This window comes from Lathyrus oleraceus, chromosome 2, assembly GCF_024323335.1.
Source record: "Lathyrus oleraceus cultivar Zhongwan6 chromosome 2, CAAS_Psat_ZW6_1.0, whole genome shotgun sequence".
NCBI lineage: Eukaryota > Viridiplantae > Streptophyta > Magnoliopsida > Fabales > Fabaceae > Lathyrus > Lathyrus oleraceus.
Window position 1 is genome coordinate 191,266,346 of NC_066580.1, and position 25,293 is coordinate 191,291,638.

At 32.7% G+C, this 25,293-nt stretch overlaps 1 protein-coding gene across 1 annotated transcript; it reads right to left on the reverse strand.

Moving 5' to 3' along the window:
* Window positions 1-13,280: 13,280 nt before the first annotated feature.
* LOC127121293 (protein FANTASTIC FOUR 1) lies at window positions 13,281-17,138 on the reverse strand. The gene is made up of 2 exons (XM_051051834.1): window positions 17,003-17,138; window positions 13,281-14,352 (listed from the first exon to the last, which is right to left on the reverse strand). Exon 2 carries the CDS (start codon window positions 14,089-14,091, stop codon window positions 13,411-13,413), a length of 681 nt encoding a protein of 226 aa, XP_050907791.1. The 5' UTR covers window positions 14,092-14,352; window positions 17,003-17,138; the 3' UTR covers window positions 13,281-13,410.
* Between the last annotated feature and the right edge of the window lie 8,155 nt (window positions 17,139-25,293).

Sequence of the window (25,293 nt, forward strand, 5' to 3'; positions counted from 1 at the left end):
ATTTTTATAATTCTAAAAGAAATAAACCATTCAATTAACATTCATGCTTTTATGCAATTATGAAGACCATATCACCAAATGCTTTCTATATGAGAAACATTGGTGTTTCAAATAGGAAATATTTTTGGATAAAGATAGGAACTAATCCATAAGGATCTAAATCACATTGAGTACCTTACAAATTTTAGTTTTTTGTTTATAGGAAAGCTTAAAAGCTGCAACCAACATCTAGTGTCTAGATAGTGGCTTCTCCAAACACCGGGAGACAAATCAAAATTTTCATCTTTGACCCTAAAATCTAAAGGATTTGTCATTTATGAGGACAACAACATAGAGGAGATTCTTGAAATTGGAAAAGTAGGTATGCCACCCTTTACCATTATTGATTATTTTCTGTATATTGATGGTTTGAAGCATAATATTTTAAATATAAGTCAATTATGTGATAAAGACCATAAAATCAACTTTAATAAAGATGTATGCATCATAGAAGATGAAATATCTAATGAAATCAAGATTGTTTGAAAATGGACCAATAATATTTTCATGATATCTTTAGATGATTTATCACTGAAACTTAAATATCTTATTGTTAACAATAATAATGATTCATGAGTTTGGCATAAAAGAACTCCTCATATTCATATGGACCATTTAAAATAAATTAGGAAAGCATGATATTGTTATTGGTTTACCTAAAATAAAAATTGTCAAAGATAAACTATTTTAATTAAGAGATCATGTTCTCAAAGGAGATGTTGAAATTACATTTGTTGATACTCATGGCGAACATTTTTACAAAATCTTTGGACAAATAACCTTTATTTAAAATAGGAAAAATACCCTTTCTTTGTCCCTTATCTTTCACTCGGGGTCCAGTTTGGTCCCTTAACTGTGTAAATTGGACCACATTAGTCCTTTCCATATAGATATCAGTAACGACGTAAATTTTTGCAGATGTGGCAAATGACATGTAACATTTATTTATTTGACTAATTTAGCGACCAAAAAATATGTCTCTAATAGAGTTTTTTTGGATTTTTTTGAAATTTTCTTCATCTCTTTCTCAAAATCAAGAACAATAAATTTATGAATAATTTTTTTCTTCTTTCAAACTCCAATTACATTAGGATGATGATGAAAGGAATGAAAAACCTAACAACACTGATAAAACCTGATGGATAATAAATGAAAAAAAATTAAATCTCCTCTCTTCTTATTTTGTTTTTTTATAAGATTCAATTAAATTGCTTTGAAAAGACCCAGAAAAACTCTTTTAAAAGAGTACCTTCATTTTTCTATTTTTAACTCTGCCCTTTTCAAAATCAAGAAAATATCAATTATTGTTAATAATCAATTCTTGTCTTCATAATTTACTATCATCCATAAAAATTGGAACAAAACCTATTAACAAAATTCAGAGTAAAATCGATCATCATTCTTGTCCCCATAATTTTTTAGAATTGGGTTCATCGCCTTCCTCTAGTCTTCTGTTAGCATTGGCAACGAGAGTTTTGGTGGTGGTAATAAGGATCACTCATGAAAGGAATTCTCAAGTTAAGGAGACTAAGGTGTTGGCCTTAATCCAGAAATATGAGGCATTTAGAATGGAAGAAGATGAAACTGTTGAGACTATGTTCTCAAGATTTCAGATGCTTGTCGCAGGACTCAAGGTTATGGACAAAGGGTATTCTACGACTGACCATGTCAAGAAAATCATCAAAAGTCTTCCAAAAAAATGGAGACCCATGGCAATTGCCTTGAAGTTGGCAGAGGACTTGAACATTATTAGTCTTGAAGAACTTGTTAGTTCTTTGAGAAGCCATGAGATAGAATTCGAGGAAGATGAACCTCAGAAGCAAGGTAAATCTGTTTCCTTGAAGTCCAAGCTTGAGAAGACAAGGTCTTATCAAGTTGAGGAAGAATAGAAGATACTGATTAAGACTCAAAATTTGATGATGAGTTGTCTTTGATTTCCAAAAGGGTCAACAAACTCTGGAGGAACATGCAGAATGGACAAGGAAAGTTTAAAGGAGCTAGAAGGACTGTTGTTCATTTTGATTCTTCTTCTGGACCAAAGAAGCAAAGTTCTGGTAAAGAAGTTGTCTGCTATGAGTGTAAGGAGCCATACCACTACAAGAATGAGTGTCCTAAGCTAAAGAAGGACAAAAGACCAAAGAATTTTTTTTCTAAAGGAAAGAAAGGGCTTATGACTATGTGGGACGACTTAGAATCAGAAGAAGAAGATTCTGATGAGGAACATGCCAATGTTGCATTAATGTCAACTACAACTGATCCTGAAGGTTCTGAAGAACCAAAAGACAAAGTGTTGTTAGAGTCAGAATCAGATCTGACTCTGAAGAGGTGTTTTCTAAACTATCTCGTTCTGATTTAAAGTCATGTCTTTCTGAAATGCTGGAAAAATACCAAAGTCTTTAGAGTGGGTATAAGGACCATAAACAAGTCCAAGTAGTTGCTTCTGAAACTTATGGTGAGCTTGAGAATGATATTTCTTCCCTAAATGAAAAAATATTTTCTTTAGAAAGTAGCAACTCTACTTTGAAAAGAAAAATTTCAAAACTAGAGGAAGATACAATCTCAGAAGCTTCTGGTACTAATTGTGTCATCATATATGACAGATCATTCGAGTACTTTATGACTAAAAGCATAGATAGAAGCAAAATGACTTCCATGATCGATGGAGTTAGCATAAGTGGTAAGAAAGGTCTAGGTTGTATAGAATTTGGAAAGTCTGATGAAAGTCAGAAGGTAAAACCGAAACCTCTTTATGAGCATTTCGTGCCTTCTGGCACTGAGCTTAACTGTTCTGCACATACACAAAAACCTGCACATACACAGAAGAAGAACTCAATTCTAAAACCCAAGTATCATGCACAAATTCCCCTTGATTATCCTATTGCATAAAAATCCAAGATTGTAAAAAACTCTAGGAGAACTAACAAAAGAAGATCCAAAAAGTGGGTAGCTAAGGATAAGATCATTTATGTTGTAGACATCCTTAGCAACTCAGTAGAGACACCAATCATGGTATCTGGACAATGGATGCTCACGACACATGACGGGCAAAAGGCATATGTTCCAAGATTTGGAACTTAAGCCTGGGGTTTTCGTTGGTTTTGGAGAAAATCAAAAAGGGAAGATCATTGGATCTGGAACTATTGGTAATGGTAATCTCTCTTATATTACTAACGTTCTTTTGGTTGATGGTTTGATGCATAACTTATTGTTTATTAGTCAGCTTAGCAACAATTGTTATGATATCACTTTTAATAAAAAATCTTGTAAGGTTGTCAATCAGAAAGATGGCATAGTTCTTTTTAATAGAAAGAGGAAGAACAATATTTGTAAAATCATACGTTATGATCTTAAGGATCAAAAATTAAAATACTTAATGTCTGTTAATGAGAAGCAATGGGTATGTCATAGAAGTTTGGGCCATGTATACATGTGAATGATTTCTCATCTAAGTACGCTTGGATTTGTCACAGGCTTACCCAACTTAAAGTTTTCTTCAGATGCTCTTTGTGAAGCATGTCAAAAAGGAAAGTTTTCTAAAACTTCTTTCAAAGCAAAAACTATTATTTCTACCTCTAGATCGTTAGAGCTTATGCACAATGATTTGTCTGGGTCAATGAAAACTGCCTCTATCAGTGGTAAGTAATATGGATTGGTCATCATGGATGACTATAATCATTGAACATGGGTAAAGTTCTTGAAACACAAGGATGAGTCACATTCTGTATTATCTACCTTCTGCTCGCAAGTGCAAACAGAGATGGATTGCAAAATAGTCAGAAGTGATCAGGGTGTCGAATTTGAAAATAATAAATTTGAATATATTTTTGATACAAATGGAATTTCCCATGATTTCTCCTATCCTAGAACTCCATATCAAAACGGGGTTGTAGAAAGACTTTGCAAGAAATGGTTTGCACCATGATCCAAGAAACTGATATGGCTAAACATTTATGGGCAGAGGCAGTTAACACAACAGGTTATATTCAGAACATGATTTCTATTAGACCTACTTTGGGTAAGACTCCTTATGAATTATGGAAGAACAGAAAGCCCAACATTTCTTATTTCCATCCTTTTGGTTGTGACTTCTTTATGTTGAACACTAAAGAGAATCTTGGCAAGTTTGATCCTAAGGCACAAAAGTGCTTATTGTTAAGATATTCTAAATGCTCAAAAGGCCATAGAGTCTTTAACACCGAGACACACATTTTCGTGGAATCAACTCATGTTAGATTCAATGATAAGCTTGACCCTGGAATGTCAGAGTAGTTGAGAAATTTGCAGATATGAAGATCATTTTTTTAGAATCCAAGGATAAAGATTCTAAAGATAAATACTCAGAAGGAAAAGCTAAGGATGTTGATGTTGGTGTAAGCCCTAGAGGCCAATACTTTTGGTACTTGTATCGAATTATTTATTAATAATAAAAAGGCATTTTCTTTATTATGGTTGATTAATAAAGTCCCTGGAATAGATAGTCCGTTTAATGTATTAAGTGTGACTTAATCATGAGAACACATTGAACATAAGGACACTATTCTTAAAGTATCCGTAGTCGAGCTTTAGTGTGAAGTGGGATAACATTAAAGCATTAAGACTATTATGTTTGTAGACTGATGATCACATCTCATGGATCATGGATAAAGAGTTATCAAGTCTTAAACATAGGTATGAATATTAGGAGTAATATTTATACCGGATTGACCCGCTATGAGAATACTATATAGAAAGTTATGCAAAGTGTCATAAGTTATTCTCATGGTGATAATAGTGTATACCACTCTACGACCTGAAACCACTATGGATCCTAGATATAGAGTCGAGTGCTTTATTGCTGATCCAACATTATCCGTAACTGGATAACCATAAAGACAGTTGATGGGTACTCCACAAAGCATGTTGAGGGACATGAGTGTCCTAGATGGAATTTGCCAATCCTGCGTAACAGGATAAATGTCTATGGGCCCAATATTGAACTGGACAAGGGTGACACGGTCTATACCTTGTGTTCAATATAGACATATGGGCAAAGGGGTAATTATACACATAATTATTATCATAGGAGGTTTTATCAGATCACATGACATTTTCGTGACTTGGGTAGCAGTGATGTGTTGCTAGATACCGCTCACTGTTTATTATGTTAAATGCGTGATTTAATATAATTGCCAACGTCGCGAAAACCTATAGGGTCACACACAAAGGACGGATTGATGAGAGATAGAATAATTAAGGAACATCATAAGGTACGATGTACTTAAGCAGAATACGAAATATGGTAAGGTACCAAATACTTAAGTGATTTTGGCATATTATGAGATATGAGCCAAAATGCACTTAAGTGGGCTTTTTGGCTTGAAGCCCACACAAGTGGTTCTATAAATAGAACCCCTTGGGTAGAAGCATTATAACTCTCACTGAGACAGAAAACACAACTGAAGAGTTGGAATTTCGTATCTCTCTCTCACTCAAAGCCTTCATTCATAACAGCTAGCACTGCGATTGAAGGAATCCGTTCGTGTGGACTGAGTAGAGACGTTGTCATCGTTCAACGTTCGTGATCGCCCCGTGGATCTGTATCAAAGGTTTTGATCATTATCAGAGATCTGCACCAAAGGTTTGAATCGCCACAAGAGGTAACGATTCTATCACTGATCATGCCCATTCGTAAGGATCACTAAATGGAGAAATTTTTAAATTCCGCTGCGCCTTGGATGACAATTCTCCTACAGTTGAAGTAAAAGACTCAGAAGCGACTCAACCAGAAGTTGTCGTTGGTCCAACTCATCAGAAGAAGAGTAGACCAAGAACTTCTCATTCTGAAGAATAGATTCTGGGAGATAAAGATGCACCAGTCAAAACTCGATCTTCATTCAAACCTTCTGAAGAAACTTTTATGGGTTTGATATCTTTGATATAACCTACATTTATTGATGAAGCTCTTCTAAATAACGAATGGATTATGGCTATGCAAGAGGAACTGAATCAATTCACCAAAAATGACTTTTAGGATCTTGTTCAGAAACCAAAGGGTGTCCATGTCATTGAAACCAGATGGGTGTTCAGAAACAAGTTCAATGAGAAAGGTGAAGTCGTCAGAAACAAGACTTGATTGGTAGCACAAGGTTATAGTTATCAAGAAGGTATAAACTATACAGAAACCTTTGCGCCATTTGACAAGTTAGAGTTTATTCATCTTTTATTTTCGTTTGCAGTAAACCGTAACATCATTCTGTATCATATGGATGTTAAAAGTGCATTCTTAAATGGATACATTTCTGAAGATGTGTATGTGCACCAACCCCCTGGTTTTGAAAGTTCTCAAAACCCAATTTTTGTTTTTAAACTTAAAAAATCATTATATGGTCCGAGACAAGCTCCCAGAGCTTGGTATGAAAGACTAAGTAACTTCCTTTTGGAAAATGATTTTACCAAAGGGAAAGTGGACACAACGCTCTTTTGCCAAACCTTTAAGAATGATATTCTGGTTGTGCAAATTTATGTTGATGATATTATATTTGGTTCTGCGAATGCTTCATTGTGCAAGGATTTTGCTGAGTTAATGCAGGCTGAATTTGAAATGAGTCTGATGGGAGAACTTAGGTTCTTTCCGGGGATTCAAATTGATCAACATTTAGAAGGAACGTACAAGTGCTTGGGTGATCAGAAGATCTTTGTCAATATTCCTAGTTTCCAGAGAGGTCAGTTTGGAGCCAACCATGGATTCGACATTCAAGGGAATGAGAATATTATGCATTCATCTCGGATGGGTTCTTCCAGACATAAGGGGAACTCTTCCCTCTTCTTTGAGTTTTTGACAACTAGAGGTTTTAGAGATGTCATATTGTATGCTTATGTTATGAGAAATCACTTTGGGCCTCATAAGGCTAGTATTTTCAAGTCATATTCGAGCTCGGATCATAAGTATTCCCAAACTGGTGGGTACGTCTAAGTTCCCAGATGATATAACTAGAAAGTAGATTAATATGGATGTGGCTTGGGTTCTTGTTAGAACCAAGTGTTCCATGGTTTTTAATGAGAATCTAAATGTTAAAATCAATGGTGTTTTATTTAGACTTAAGGTCGTAGAAGACGCGCATGGCCCGCTGAGAATCAATATTTCGACAAGGTATGAATTTGACGATGATTCATCATAATCAGATTCAGAGTTGGAGGGATGGCCAGGTGGTGGTGGTCAAGGTTGAGATCTCGAGGTTCAAGATATTGATGTACTGCAATGCAAGAAAGCTTGTTCAGACAAAGAGAAAGTGGAAAAGGAAAAAACTGTGATGGATTTCATTGAAAAGTAAAAAAGGAACATATGTTGTCTTTTCACCAAAGTCAAAGAATGGGGATTTAGATGTTATTCTGAAAAAGGCTAAGGTTAGGGTAAAAAAAGGCTTCAGAATTAGAGTTAGCGCCTATTTTCTTGTTAGAGGAGGGAACTTGTAATCTTGATACATGTGCGGAATTCCCAACATTTGGGACTTATAACATTATCACTCCTAAGCATGTGTCAAAGGTTAATGCTAGTGTGGAAAATTCTAGACTATTTCCTGGCTTCCAAGGTGGGCCAAATCTTGCTAAAGTCCAAATTGTTAACCCGAGACTTTATCCATATGGGCCTTCCAGAAGCCACTTAAATTCCAATTTGGAGGTTCATACTAGTATCTATCCTAATAAAGTTTCCCAACCAAAGGCCCCATTTATGCCTTTTTTGTTCCATCTTTTTTCTCAGTGCTAAGACCACCAAAAATCCTGTCTTAATATCAATCTACTTCCTCTGGAGATTTTCTCTCTCTAGGTTTTGCTCTCTTTTGTGAATCCACATCTGATAAGGATGTTATTAGGGCAACAAGAGTTTTATATAAAAGGAGAATGAGGAAGTTGCTTCTAAGATTTAGGATAAGGATACTGCGTTTGGATTTGAGGGAGGGGATGATGTAGGCTTGCATGTGGACGCTATCAAGTGTTTGTGGGATAAGAAGATTGAAGGAAGTTGGTATATTAATTTTATTATTAATATCCTTTCCTCCGATATATTTGTGGGTGTGCCAGTGATGCTAGAAGGAACTAACAATGTCAGATTATTAGGAAATATGCTTTTGATGTTTGTTTCTTTCAAGAGACAAAGGTTCGGGATTTGGATGTAATATTTATGGCTTCTCTGTGACAATACAAAGTTATGGAATGGTCTTTCAAAGGAGCTTAAGGAAGATTATGTGGTTTTTTTATCAAGTGGAGAAAAGGTTTCTTGGGTTTAAATTTTACCTTAGTTGGTGTTAATGTTAGGTGGAAGGGGCTAAATATTTTCTTAGTAAATGTGTATTATTCTTGTCTTATTCAAAACAAGAGGAAGTTTTGGAAGGATCTGTGTCATTTCAAAAGTAGATTTCCTCTTGGACAGTGGGGTATAGTCGAAGATTTTAACGCAATTAAGAAGGAGGGGAGAGGAAAGGTTTTTTGTAGAAATTGAAATTTATGAGAGATTTTTTAGTTTAATGAGTTCATTGAAACCTTCGAGGTTGTAGATGTCCCTACCATGGGAAGTAAGCTTACTTGGTTTAGATTGGATGGAAGGTTATGAGTTAGGTTGACATTCCTATTGTTGAATAGGGGTTGGATCTCGGGATATATATGATCACTAATCTATTTGGATTAGAGGGAGGGAGGAGAATTGGAGGCCAAAACCTTTAAAAAAATTAATTATTTGTTGCATCACAAGGATTTCTTGCCTTTTATGGAGAAAACTTGGAACTCTATTTCTTTATCAGGTTCAGATGCTTTTGTCATCAAAGAAAATCCTAAGATTCTCAAGGGTAATATTAGGAGTTAGAATAAAGTTGTGTTAGGTATCCTTGATTTGGAGGTTGATTATGCGGTCAAAGAGCTAAATGAGTTGGATGTTTTGGCTGTGGTTGATGGGTGTATTTCTTAGACGTGATGGTTATAAGAGGGTCATTAGATTCTAATAGAGTGTAGAAATATTTACATGTTAAGAAAGATTATCCAGAGTCAAAAGGTCAAACACGCATAGGTAGTTGAAGAGGATTTCAATTTTGTATTCTTTCACAAAGTTATGAATCAAAAGTTCATAAGGAATAATTTTCTGGGGTTTAATTTTGTTACTGGTTGGGTTGATTAGGTGGACGAGGTCACGACTGAGGTTAAGAGTTATTTTGAGAAGAGATTTAAAGAATCTAAATTTAGTAGACTTATCTTGGATGGAGTGAGATTTAATCAGTTATCTAGTGAAGAGATTAAGGTTTTATAAGTTCCCTTTCATTTGAGGAAATTAAGGAGGTAGTGTGATCGAGTGATGGTGATGGGTGTAGGTCTTAGATATGATGGTTATAAGAGGGTGATTAGCTTCTAATAGAGTGTAGAAATATTTACAGGTTAAAGAGAGCATCCTAAGTCAAAAGGCCAAACACACATGGATAATGAAGAGGATCTCAATTTCGTATTCTTTCATAAAGCTATGAAACAAAAGTTCATAAGGAATAGTTTGTCGGGGTTTAATTATGTTATTGGTTGGGTTGATTAGGTGGACGAGGTCACGACTGAGGTTAAGAATTATTTTGAGAAGAGATTTCAAGAATCTAATTTTAGTAGACTTATCTTGGATGGAGTGAGATTTAATCAATTATCCACTAAGGAGATTAAGGTTTTATAAGTTTCCTTTTCATTTGAGGAGGTTAAGGAGGTGGTGTGGTCGAGCGATGGTGAGAAAAGTCCTGATCTTGATGGTTTCAACATTGCCTTCTTCAAAGCGTGTTGAGATATTATGAAGGGAGATATGCTTAGATTTGTTAATGAGTTTATCGCAAGGCCTTATTTACCCAAAGTCATGATAACCTCTTTTCTTGCTCTAATTCTCAAGATCGATAACCCTTAATTTCTGGAGGAGTATAGGCCTATTTGTTTGGTTGGGAGTCTCTATAAAATTCTAGCTAAGCTTTTATCTTCTAGATTGAAGACGGTGATGGAGAATTTGATTTCAAATCTCCAATTATCTTTTCTCTCAAAAAGATAAATGATTGATGGCGTTTTGGTCATTAATGTGTTAGTGGATTTAGCCAAGAGATTCAACAATTCATTATTGATAGTGAATGTCTACTTTGAGAAGGCATATCACTGTGTCTCTTGGGAGCATCTCACGTATTTGATGAGGAGAATGAGGTTTGGTTCAAAGTGGTTAGCCTGGATGAAAGCTCTAATTTTTAACAGTTCGATGTCTATTCTTGTGAATGGTAGCCTAACTAAGGATTTTACAATTTCTAGAGGTTTAGGGAAAGGTGGTCAATTATCTCTTTTTCTATTTTTAATGGTGGCAGAAGGGCTAGCTTGCTTGATGCACAACGTCGTGGCTTTAGGTGAATTTCAAGGTTTCCATCTCAATGAGGAAATCCATTTTGAGCTTCTTACAAGCGACCTCCTCTTTTTTAGCTTGTGGTGTGGGATCCTCGTCTTTTGTGTTCCCTGGTATTCTGGTTGGGATTAATTCTAGAAGAAGGGAGGTTGGAATCCTATTATTTCCAAAATTGGAAGAAGGCTTGCAACTTGGCAGAATAGATTCTTGTGGAGTATAAAAGCTTTTCTTAAAATTTTTGAGTTGGTGTCAGGGTTACAGGTGAACTTGTCTAAAATCAAATTTTATGGTTACAACTTAAAGAATGAATTCTTACAAGCGACCTCCTCTTTTTTAGCTTGTGGTGTGGGATCCTCGTCTTTTGTGTTCCTTGGTATTCTGGTTGGGATTAATTCTAGAAGAAGGGAGGTTGGAATCCTATTATTTCCAAAATTGGAAGAAGGCTTGCAACTTGGCAGAATAGATTCTTGTCTATTTGAGGAGGGGTTGTTTTACTTAATGATGTCTTGTCTAACCTTCCCATTTATTTTTTCTCTTTTTACAAGGCTTCCAAGGCCATTATCAAGAAGATTTTGAAGCTTCAATATATATTCCTTTGGGGTGGCAATGAAGATAATAAGAAGATAAATTTGATAAGTTGGTCCAAGATCTATTTTCCTAAGGGAAAAGGCAGCCTCAAAGTCAAGCATTGCGGAAAATTAAACTTAGATCTCTTAAAGAAAATGGAAATGGAGAATTTTGAATGATAATAATGTTGTGTGGTATTATTTACTCTATTGCAGGTATAATGATTCAAAAATTTTAAAGCTCGATTCCTCATTAGCTTCAATCATTTCCAAAGCTTCTCTTTGGGGGAAGGACATCTATTCGGTGGGAGACCCCTTGGAAGCTGATAAGACCATTGGTTTTCGAATTCAATTTCTTGTAAGCTTGGAAATGGAAAAAAGTATTAATTTTTGGGATTACTAGCCCTTTGCAAATTCGGTTTCCTACTCTCTTTGGGTGTGTATCTGTTCCGAACTCTAAAGTTTATAGGGAGGGATTTTGGCTTGAAGGTAATTGGGCATGGAACTTTGGAATGGAGTATTTCCTCACTTCGGAAGATGATGAGTCTAACTTAGCTTTTTTTTTGGAAGTCTTTTAGGATGTGAAGGCTTGCAGCTTGACAGAATAAATTCTTGTCTATTGGAGGAAGGGTTGTTTTGCTTAATGGTGTTTTGTCTAACCTTCCCATTTATTTTTTCTCTTTCTACAAAGCTCCCAAGGAAATTATCAAGAAGACTTTGAAACTTCAACATGTATTTCTTTAGGGGTGTCAATAAAGGTAAGAATAAGACAAATTGGATAAGTTGGTTCAAGATCTATTTGCCTAAGGGAGAGGGCGGCCTTAGAGTCAAGCATTGCGAAAAATTAAACTTAGCTCTCTTAAAGCAAATGGAAATGGAGAATTTTGAATGATAGTAATGTTGTGTGGTATTATTTACTCTATTGCAGGTATAATGATCCAAAAATTTTAAAGCTCGATTCCTCATTAGCTTCAATCATATCCAAAGCTTGTCTTTGTTGGAAGGACGTCTATTCGGTGGGAGATCCCTTGGAAGATCATAAGACCATTGGTTTTCAAATACAATTTCTTGTAAGCTTGACAATGGAAAAAAGTATTAATTTTTGGGATTACTATCCCTTTATGCATACGATTTCCTATCCTCTTTGTGTGAGTATCTGTTCCGAACTTTAAAGTTTATAATGCAAGATTTTGACTTCAAGGTAATTGGGCGTGTAACTTTGGAATGGAGTATTTTATCACTTCGGAAGATGATGAGTCTAACTTAGCTTTGTTGTTGGAAGTCTTTTAGGATGTGAAGGCTTGTAGCTTGGCAGAATAGATTCTTGTCTATTGGAGGAATGGCTGTTTTGCTTAATGATGTTTTGTCTAACCTTCCAATTTGTTTTTTCTCTTTCTACAAGGCTCCCAAGACCATTATCAAGAAGACTTTGAAGCTTCACCATTTATTTCTTTGGGGTGACAGTGAAGATAAGAAGAAGATAGGAGAAGGCGGTCTCAGAGTCAAGCATTGCGGAAAATTAAACTTAGCTCTCTTAAAGCAAATGGAAATGGAGAATTTTGAATGATAGTAATGTTGTGTGGTATTATTTACTCTATTATAGGTAAAATGATCCAAAAAATTTTAAGCTCGATTCCTCATTAGCTTCAATCATATCCAAAACTTCCCTTTGGTGGAAGAATATCTATTCGATGGGAGATCCCTTGAAAGCTAATAAGACCATTGATTTTCGAATTCAATTTTTCGTAAGCTTGACAATGAAAAAATTATTAATTTTTGGAATTCCTACCCCTTTGTGCATTCGATTTCCTACTCTTTTTGGGTACGTATCTGTTCCGAACTCTAAAATTTATAATGCAGGATTTTGGCTTAAAGGTAATCGGAGGTAATCGGGCGTGAATCTAATATATATAGAGAAACTAAAATTTTATATATTAGTATAAATTTAATGAAAAATCTCAAATTTAAATGTGAGAAAATAGTCATTTATACATTAAAAAAATGAAGATTATGCCGAGAGTGTAAATCTTGTAGCAACACAATAATAATAATGACGGCAATCACGACAAGACCTTCCACACTACACTTACAAAACTAAGATGTTTGCAAAGTTCAACATTATTCTCTTGTATTTTGCCACAAAGTAAAAGTTCCAGCTTAATAAAAACATAAATTTGGACTTTAAAAATTGGATATAAGATCTACCGTAAAAATATGAACCCTTGTTGCTAGCTTAAAATAAGATGATGATATATTAATATTCAAAACATTCAAACTCACTGTTACGAAGATAACAACAAAACTGCAAAAGAGAAACACCGACAATATTGCAAAGAACAAGAACAACTACAATCCCTAGCCATTAAAGAGTCTACAAAGCTTAACAAATTGCATGCAACTAACAAGTAAAACAAACTGAACTTAATTCACTAATCAACCACGTACTGTTCTTATAGGTTGCAGAGGAAGTACCCCAAATATACCAGAAGAAGATGATATGACACTGTTGTTACAGTTTAAATAATTTGGTTTAGTATTTGCACCCCCTATTATCTCATTCTCATTTTCAACAGCAACCTCATTCTCATTTTCAACATTCTTTTGAGTGTTATCCATATTTTCTGCTTCAAAATCATCATTTATAATAACACTTTGATCCATGATAGCGTTGTTAATCTCCTCCTCTTCTTCTTCAACTTCTTTTACTTCTTCTACTTCCTCTTCTTCCTCCATGAAATCGTCATCATCGTCGTCATAACCAAGTGGAACAAGCTGCAAAGTAAGTCTACCATTCTCTCTGTGTGCATGAAAATACTCATGATGTTTCACTTTCTCTTCCTTGATAATCAACCTTCCTTCATCAGTGTAGTATCTTTTCAACACATACGGCATGTGAGAAGCCAGGTTTTGAGTTTGAGCAAGGCAAGGTATAGGAGGAGGGAACTCTCTTTTCTTTTCCCTATTTCTAATGCAGCTTTTCATTTTCTGTTCACTGGAAGAAGGTAGAGACTTATTGTTATCAGTTTGAAAGTCAATGCAACTTTCATTACCAATGTAGTCATAGTCATCAGAAGGGTAAGGGTATAATATAGAGCTGAAAGATCTAAAAGTCATTGTTAATATCAATGAATGAAAAATGGGTTGGTTAGTGTAATGAAAAGTAATCAATGGATGATATATAAAGAGAGAAGATGAAGCAATAATAAAGAGTTGTGTTTTGGTTAAAGATATAGCAGAGAAAGAGAGTGAAGTAGTGGCTAGGTTTTCGTGAAGGTGTGGCAATGAAGAGAGAATCGAAAAGATGATACAGAGACAGCTAAGATGAGTTATGAGTGTATATGAATCTCATTCATTTCTTCAGGCTTCTTCAGGCTCCTGTGCACATTACAAATTCCAACATCAGAAAAATCATATTTCAAAATCACAAAAATGATAGACATATATACGAGGTAGAATGAATCAATTTAATAAATATTTATTTAAAGATATAATTCAAAGAATAATTATACTATAGTTAATTATGTGTATAAAGGTGTGGTAAATTTTATGTAATTTAATTAATAATAACTTTATCTATGAACTAAATTAACACTAAATTTAACCATATTTTTTAGACTAATTAACTGTACACATAAATGGGTAAGCAAATGTATATGTATTATTGTTTTTGAAAAATAATATATTAGTAATATCTATCTATTGGAAAATAATCCATCTCTCTACCCTCATTTTTAAATTACAAAATATATTTATTATGATTATTTAAAATAAATTCTTAATTGATATTAAAATATATATTGAAATAAGAAAAGTTAAGATTAACTATATTAAACATTTTAATCATACTAGCAGTTGGACAGGAGGAATAGCTGAATTAAATTAGTTGAGCAAAATATTAAAGGAGTTAGAGATCATAAATTTGATTCCCCCTAAAGGACAAAAATAATACTAATAATTAATAATTTATTATTAAAAGATAGTACATTACAACGAGGCTAATATTTAAGGACAGAAGGAGTATTTTATTTTTCATTTAAAATATCAATAGACTATTAATTAATTTTTAATAAATGAATCTCATTTCCGGTGTTAACTATAATTAACTTAATTTTATGAAAATAATTAAAATTAAAGTTCAAATATATAACTAATTCATGAAAATATACATTTATTTTAGTTTTAGTTTTTTAAATTTATTTTGTTTTCTATTTAAAATATAGAATATTTAATTTTAGTAACGCAAAATTATTTTTTATTGAAATTGATGTATGTAAAGGGTAGAATATTCAATTTTGATTTTTATAACAGAAATATAGGTGAGAGTAATCAAATATCCACATATCAAAAGGAAAATTCAATTATAAATTACTTTTGCAAAGATTAAAACAAAAAGAAGATAAAAAAGATTGGCAAGAATAAAAATAAATTACATAATTAATAAAGTACATTTTTAAGAATCCATAACATATTTTATTTTAAAATTAATTAAATTAATTTTTGTAAAACAATGTCTAATTTAAGTATGACACCTTTTATAACACTGAAAAATAAAAGAAATTAGAGTGTTAAATCATTTTTCAAATATACACATTTCTAAAATTAGTATAAAAAAATAGATATTCTTAAAAATTCCAATGGATTCTCTTTCTACTAATCCTATGAATTGACATAAAACTTATTTCAATTTTTATTACTTTGTTAAATATAAATTATTCATAAATAAAATATAGTAAAATATCCTATAGTATATACTAATTAAATCCGCACTCTCTAAACATTCTTTTTAATTAAGTTAAAAAATAATTAAAATAATTATATACATTGAAATAACAAAAACTGATTTTAGAAATAAAAGATTATAAAATAGTGACAACTTAAACGAAATTTTTTTAAAAGGGCAAAAATAATATGAAAAATAAAACCTTAAAAAAAATCATAAAAATTCATCTAAAATTCATATCGGACAATATATTTTAATAACTACATTCATTACATTTTTCACAAATATATATTTATATCACCAAATAAAAAAAAAACTTATAATCTTAATTAAACATAACAACAAACCCTATTTTTCAAATTTTAAAAGATGGGAATAAAATAGGTAACAGTACTCCTTAGAATTCAAGACACATTATGATTTTAAAAACTTAAACATTTTAACCATGAAAATATATTCTAGTGCATACACAAATTATAGGTTTGAAAAAATAAATTATACTATTCATGCTACTATTACTTATTCATAAAATAATACTATTTAACTATCTAAACTACAAAACATAATGAACTTTTATATATATATATATATATATATATATATATATATATATATATATATATATATATATATATATATATATATCAAATCATTTAAGATGAACAGGAGACTTTAGAGTTATCATGATAAACAGTTTGACCACACATGTTGGCAGGGGGATTAAACCAAGTGTTCATTCTTATTTCATGCATTGGTTAATACCAGTTGGTTTCCATGCAATGATTTCATCCTAAAATGTACTTCAATGTGCACATTTAACTCTTGTAATTTCTAGCTACATGAAGTAATACTTTAATACAAATCATAATTTATGTAAACATGAATGAATCAGAATAAATTTAATTTGAATGGTAACTTATAATAAAAAAGGAAAATAATAAAATCATTTTAATTCTTCCTTCTTCTTTTGTATTTTCTTAAAAAAGGGAAAATTAATAAGTCACTTCCCAACGAAGAAAATAGAACTGGAATTCACAAATCGATGCAATCTCTTTGTAACTAAGCATTTTTAATAACAATAACAATAATAATAATCGGCATAATATAATTGAGAGAAACATGATCAATAATTAATTACTAATACAGTGTTCAAAAGGAAAAGGATAGAGCCGAAACTCAATATGATCTGAGAAATTATTATTCCATGACATTGAAACTATAACAATTCAGAACAGAAAAGAACAAAAGATGAACAATGAAACTAGGGTTAGAAATAAAAATAAAAGGGTAATTAAGTAAGTGTACCTCTAAGAAGAAAAGGATGGTTTGAATGGTCGGAACCATGTGCCTAGGTTGGAATGAAGAACTGAATTGAGATGATAAGCATGGAGAGAAGACGATCTAGAAGACGACAACTCTAGAGAGAGAGATTTATATTGAGGGTTAAGATGACAGATACAAACATTAAAAATGGCACAATTTGAGTCAATCTCTAGGGTTAGACAGCGGTACACGTAGATTATGTAACTTACTCGTAAAAAGTGCCCATTTTTAAGGAGAGGATATGTCATGACTCATGAGATATAAATTACACCTTAATTACATTTAACAACAATAAATCGATTAATTGCACTTTCATGTGTCATCATGACTCATCACATATAAATTTAAATTGTTATATAAAATTATTAGTCGCACAAAATTAATGTGTTTAAATATATCCTTTTGTGAAATCATTTGGATCAAATTAGATTTTACTTGTATTTTCAAAACTAAATCAAACTGAATAAAATCATATACATTCTATTAATATATTATTTGTTGGCTTTAAAAGGTAATTATTGGTATACTTTTATCTTTGTTATATGCAATATAAGTTTTTGGAATAATATATACTATATTTTGCGTAAAAATATTTCTTTACTATGACCTTATAACACATACCGTTTTGAATAATTATGAAGTTCGGTTATAATACTAATTAGTATTTTGGATTAGACTTTTGACTGATTCAAGCCCAAGACCACATTTCAAGGCCATATAAGCCTAATATCATCATCTCTTAAGACACGTGTTATTCTAACTCTAAAAAATCTCACAACCAGCATTAGTTTGAGAACTAGAGTTTTTACATGTACTTTGTGGGTCTCTTCAACTGGGACCGATGACGAGAAGCCTGATCAAGCACCATCATCACCGAATAGTCTGTCGACACGTGTTATTAGAACACTTACTTTCTTTAAAAGTAAATAGAATATAGATATAAAGAGGCATTGAAGACCAAAAGTACAATAGAAGAGGCAAGTAGAAAGCACAAGATGTAACAAATAATCAGCAAAATAGAAACATAAATGAAATCACCAATATAACACAAACAAAACTGAAATCACCGATACATAAAGAGGAAAAAACCTAGTATGCAAAAAAAAAACAAGGGCATCAGAAAAAGGAAACAAGCTAGAGCTCCCCATTCAATGACGAGAGAAAGAACGTCATCAGTCTCCATCAAAGATACAAGAACACTCAAAAAGGAGGCCGAAGATACTCATGTTGTTATTGGCTTAGATAAATAATAGGACTCTCAATCCAAACTGAGAAAGCATGGGGTTCCTCACGATCCTTCAAAGATACCCATTTTAAGTCAAAAAGATATTCATATCTTCCACGTTGTTGGATGTCACCAATTTACCTGAGAAAAAACTATATCATTTTAATACTCCAGATCAATTAGACACAACATGACAAATCATAAGACTTCCCCAGTAAGAGTCATGTTTAGAGTGACGCCACCACCAATTATTAGGCGGTGACAAGTCAGAGACTCACATGCTCATGGTAAAAAAGATGAGTTATTTCCACTTAAAATAACAAACCCAAGCTTGACCCTTTTATCTACCAACCAACCCCCACCCCCACCCCCACCTCATACACACATAAAAAAAATTATAGAAAAAATTCGAGGGAACATAGCTCTTAAGGGGTCCTCCCCTTTAACACTTAGAAGAGACACCTCTCTCCACTAAGGAGACATAGAGTGAAGACATAAGAGGTAAGAATAACTTCGTATCTAGCAAATAGAATATCCCATCCGATACTCGAATCCTTCGAAACTAGCCTCCACCCTCACGTCTCCAGCAGGGATAGGGTAACCAATCAAATATTGCAAATAACTAGTCCCCCAAACTTCTTAAGCTTGCAAATGTCAGAAACCTAACACCACCATGATAAGTTCCAAATTTAAGTAAAACATTTCGGTGTTTATTAACTTATTTTACAAGCAATCAATATAAAACTCTCAAAATTATCTATGCTAAGTGATAAGAACACTTGTTTGGACTTTCCTAGTATGTATTAACTAAAAATAAGTAAAAAGGACTATAAAACCACAATTCAACATGCAAAGACCAAGTCTAAGAAAAAACCTAAAAATCAAGACTCGTGAGGCCAGACGATAGGTGCATTAGACGAGCTCAAGAGGCCAAATGGAACTTCTAGGTTCAAGTACTTCATGGTGAAAGAAGGTTTGTGCGTTAAACGCAAAGACAGTGTGCTTAGTGAGGAAAAGCGGCTAGGGCCACCTGTCAGACAACTAGCATTACTTAATCAAGAAGAAAGCATGCTCACTAGGTGTAGGGGAGGTGTGCCTAGCAAGGGCCCTAAATCCTAGACTATAAATAGAGACTTCCAGTTCAGCTCAAAGCGAGTTTTTGTGGAGTAAGGTAGTACAAAATTAGAGTAAGTTCACCTTGGTGTACAACAAGAGAGTAAGAGAGAGAAAGAGGTTGAAGGAGGAAGCGTTGCTCAATTTACAAGGAAGAGAAACTTCAAAGATCAGTTTCACGAGATTACTGATACAATTATAATCAGTAAGTGTGGTTAAAAATCTCTTTGTTGAGAGTTAGATATAGTCATTATATTAATGTATAAAATATGTCACAGAGTTTTATATAATTCTACTCAAGCTATAATATTGATGACTCTTTAATCTTAATGCTTATTTTATATTTTCTACCTAAAACTTGTTTTCATGGTATGACTTGAAATTTGAAAAGTAATTGTCATTACTAATCCAAGATAATCATTTATTGGATGCAAATGCCTAGACATAAGGTTAGGTTTGATATTTGTACGTACTATCATGGGATCGGTGTGAAGTCTTAGTGATTTAGAATTATTGCAATGTAATGCTTTATGTTGGTTAATAGACTGAGATATTGATTATTAGGTAATGCACTGATCTCTCGGCGTTGAGACCAAAAAGAGATAAAAATGAGAACAACAGTTAGTAATATTAATAGCTGAGTAGATTAACATATTACTGACCTATGATTATGCATGATAAATACGTAATGACAAAATCTACCCCTAGCAAGCTTTCTTATTATTTACACTAAAATCTTCATTTTACTTTCTGTCATTTATTTTACGTCATTTACTTTCACGCATCAAAACAAACATAAATTCTTATCTACTTAGAATCTTAAAAATTGTTGAATTGTCTTTGAAATTATTAGTCTTTACGGATATGATAATTATAAAATTTATTTTTGTGCTCAACAACAAAATGGCGTTGTTGTTAGAGAATGATGATTGTTTTTAAAAACTTCAGATGGTTTTTATTATTTTAATTATTGTTTATATATGTGTATATATGATAATATATGTATATTTAGTGTATAGTCACTAACCTTATAACATATAGAATTAGTTGTATTGTTACTAGTTTATGCGACGTAAGGTTCCGGCATAACAAATGATATTCGATCTCGAAATCAAAAGAACCATGCATATCAACCTTAGTAAGAATATAAAAAAGAAACATATAGCCAAGAGGATAGATATAGAAGAGTCTCATGTCTCAAAACAAAGACCATGGTTGAATTCGATAATAACAACAACAATAATGGAAACAACAACTGTGACACATCATGCCACAATATTCTTAGATGTCCATCTCACCTAGATATAATGCAAAGGAATGTCCAACAAAATGAAATGAAGATGGAATTATTTCAATTTTGTATGCTAACCCTTTTGCATATTTAGATCATGAAGACTCGTACACCATGGGCTCTAGAAAATGAGGAGAAAGCGGTATTTGTATTACTGTTTCCAGGCTCTCTAATTGGCAAGGTAAATGAGTGGTATTTGGACTAACCCACATAGCCTATGACAAATTGGAACTTGTTGGAGGAAAATTTATTGAACAAATTATTTCCTTGCAACAAATTCATGGAAGTGAAGACAACAATCGCGGTGTTTTCCCAAGGCGCGACCAAAATTGTTTCTGAAGTATGGGAAAGATACAACTACATAAGGAATATGCTATTGTATATTCTATTTTATTATAAACATGACAAGGTTTATTCTATGAAAATTATATATATATAAATATTAACAATGATAAATAGCAGAAATTAAAAGGATATGGATAGAGAAATTGCACCAGAGGTTTATATAGGTTTCGCTGAAAGTCATCCTGGTCTTGTCCCCAATAGGTCTTCTTGAGAGTTTGACTATAAACTTTGAACTTTTGAAGGTTATGCCCAAAAACCTTTATACAAACTGATCTTGATATTTTTATAAGTTTATCCCCAACCAAAGATAGCTTTTACCACAGGCTAAGCTAACGAACCTTCAGGTTGATCTCAATAACAAAAAAAAAATACTTTTCCGAAAAAGCTCAATTAATCAAGACATAGATTTTGTGACTAGTTTATCTCACAAATCAAACTCAATATTCTTAAGAGTATCACACTCCTAATAATTAAACAAACATCACGACCACTTACAAAACTTTTTATCACAAGTAAAGTTTCACTTACAAGCACTAAGGCGATTTAAGTAAGATAATTATTTTATATATAGAGAGGGAGAGAGAAATAAGAGAGATAAATTCCAAAAAAAAATATAAAATTGTTGGAAAGTTGCACGAAATGAAGAGGATGTAAGCTTCACTTATATGGATGTTGTAAAAATCATAAAAGGAAATAATACATGGGTATAATTGAAGAGTCAATTGATTCACATAATACTCCAATCGATTAGCTAAGCCATTTTTAATCAATTACTATGTCCAAAAAGGAAATATTGGATATATGGTCATTACAAGTCATTAAGGTATTGTCCTATTCATTTGGTTAATCCTTTATCCAATCTCCAATCAACTAACTTAATACTCCAATCAATTGGATGACTCAAAAAAGTTTTGCAAATCGATTGACACAAGTTACCAATCCATTAGTCAGTTCAAAAATTATTTGGAAGGAGATTAGACAACTTCTTAATCACTTGGCATGACTTAGAAAATAGTTTTCAAGATATAATATTTTAAAATATATCTTAAGTTGTATGTGTGTGTGTGTGTATGCATGTGCGTGCATTTGTGTGTGTGTGTGTGTGTGCGCGTGTGTGTGTGTGTGTATGCATGTGTGGGCGTTTGTGCGTGTGCGTGTGAGTGTGAGCGCATGCGCGTCTATGCGTGTGTGTGTGTGTGTCTATGTGTGTGTGTGTGTGAGTTGACTTAGAAAATAATTTTCAACATAAAATATTTTAGGTGTGTGTGTGAGAGAGAGAGATAGGTTGTGTGTGTGTGTGTGTGTGTGTGTGTGTGTGTGTGAGAGAGAGAGAGAGAGAGAGAGAGAGAGAGAGAGAAAGAAAGTGTGTGTGTGTTGCTTTAGTACATCAAAATATTTTAGGCGTGTGTATGTGTGTGTGAGAGAGAGAGGGAGAAAGAGAGAGAGAGAGAGAGAGAGAGAGAGAGAGAGAGGAATGCATGTCTATCGAAGACTACACCTAGGTTCATTAACTCTGGGCAGTCACCAAATCCAACCTATTGGGAGAATCAGCTTACCAGGTGTTCCAAGCGGCTTCACTCCTGAACTAGCTTGCTGCTGACCGCGAGTAACTTTGGTCTTCGACGATTCTTCTTAATAGGTTGAGGATTCAAAGGCTTGATACCTATTGGTTGAGGAAAAAATGGCTAACTTTGAAAGGGACTACTCTAGGATGCGTGATCATATGGATGAAGATTCTTCTCTTTTAGAGGAAGTGAAACAGTACGGACATCCCGCAACCTTTGTCGGCCGCATAATTGAGCTTGAAAAATTGCTCGAAGGAAAGAAGTAGGGTGCTTCCCAAATGGAACTTGAGTTGGAGACTTCATATTTTCTAGCTCAGGGCGTCAGGTCAGAGCTTGAGGAAAAGAAGACGGGCCAATCCAAAGAGATGAGGGCTCTCCAAGAAGAGCGAGACAATTTTGGCAACTAGCTGCAAGATTTCTCAAACGGGGACATGAAAGAAGCTTTTCATAACTCTCTTTTGTTTGATATCGATTTATTGTAACCTGTTGTAATTAGTGTTTGATTGCATGTTTTATATGATTTTTGTTTGCCCTAGAGGACAATACTTTTGGTACTTGTATCGAATTATTTATTAATAATAAAAGACTTTTTCTTTATTATGTTTGTTTAATAAAGTCCCTAGAATAGATAGTCCGTTTAATGTATCAAGTATGACTTAATCATGAGATCCCATTAAACATAAAGACACTATTCTTAAAGTATCTGTAGTCGAGCTTTGTTGTGAAGTGGGATAACATTAAAGCATTAAGACTATTATGTATATAGACTGATGATCACATCTCATGGATCATGGATAAGGAGTTATCAAGTCTTCAACATATGTATGAATATTAGGAGTAATATTTATACTGGATTGACCCGCTATGAGAATACCATATAGAATGTTATGCAAAATGTCATAAGATGGTGGAAGATTAGTAGATGCAAGCATGTATAGAAGTTTGGTTAGAAGTTTGTTTTATTTTACAACTTCAAGACCCGATTTAATGTTTGATGCTAGTTTACTCTCAAGATTCATGAGTAAACCAAGTCATTTACATCTCGGGGCAGCAAAAAAAGTTCTAAGGTATGTCATGGGAACCATGGAGCATGGAATCAAATTTGAGAAGAATTCTAAACTTGAAGCTAAAGGCTATTGTGATAGTGATTGGGCCGAAAGTGTTGATGATATGAAGAGCACTTCAGGTTATGTATTCAACCTTGGTTCAGGTGTGATCTCTTGGTGCTCAAAGAAGCAAGATATTGTGGCACAATCTTCAACTGAAGTTGAGTATTTAGCAGCTGGTTTGGCTACACAACAATCACTTTGGTTGAGAAGAATATTAGAAGATATTGGAGAGAAACAAGAGGGAAGTCTACAACTTCATTGTGACAACAAATCAGCTATTGCCATGGCAAAGAATCCTGTTTTTCATAGCCGGACCAGACACATTAACATAAAGCATCACTTCATTCGAAGTGTGATTGAAGAAGGAGATGTGCAATTAGCTTTCTGCAGTTCACAAGAGCAGCTTGCAGACATTTTTACTAAAGCACTACCTAGAGGAAAATTTCAGCAACTTAGAGAAGCAATACGAGTTAAAGAGCAACACATTAAGGTGGAGTGTTAAAATTAATGTGTTGTAACCATCCCTATGTTTAGTATGTATTATGAGAGAATTGTAACCATCACATTATAATAATTGTCTTTATTTAGATTTATGGTAGAGTTGTATCATTAAGGTTGAGAGAACCAAAGAGTCCTCATCTTGATTACCAACTTATTGTCTCCTATGTCAATTTCCTTTAATCCTATATAAAAGTGAATGTGTGGTGGATTCAATAATAGTATAAGAGTATTCAAAAAAAAATTATTCTAAATTCAGCAACAAGATAATTTATCATATACCGTCTCTCAGAGACGGAGCCATAATTATTAATTAATGGGGGCAAATATACCCAAATATACCCATATATATATATATATATATATATATATATATATATATATATATATATATATATATATATATATATATATATATATATATATATATATATATATATATATATATATATATATATATATATATATATATATATATATATATATATATATATAAATTAATTTGGAGGTCTTGTTTTAATTTAAAAGTCAGGCCTAAATTAAAAAAAAAACTAATTATAACTATAATAATTTAAAATGACACATCAAACATATAATTAAATATTAATTATAATTACTTTGATATTTGATCAAATTCATATTTATTATTTATTGAGTTTTTATTATAGTATTTTTATTTATTTATTAAGTTTTTATTATAGCATTTCTAATGTTAATTAATATTAATAAAAAAAAATTAAATCCTAAAATTTGAAATCTAGGCCGTAGTGCTCTTGTAGAGAGTCGGCCTTAGTTTGAAAGAACTACTATAAAATATTTTAGAAACTAAAAATAGATATAATAGTATTAGATATATGAAACAATTTTTAAACTAAATATTTATATAATAGTATCCGATAATATATAATATATGGTACTTTATAATAGTATAGTAATAGTATAGTATGACATTGTGTTAGATAATTTGGTATAAATGATTATATATGTTATGGAGTACGATCTTAAAATATTAGATAATTGTGTAGTAATTAATTTAAAAAATCATAATTAATTAAAAAAATTGTATATTTAATGCAGCAAACCAAGTCACATAAAAGATTTGCCTCAAATCAAATGGCTCGAAAAAA

What these genes read in the sequence shown, in the direction of transcription:
- LOC127121293 (XM_051051834.1), bottom strand. Translation starts at nt 14,091, where the DNA reads ATGACTTTTAGATCTTTCAGCTCTATATTATACCCTTACCCTTCTGAT.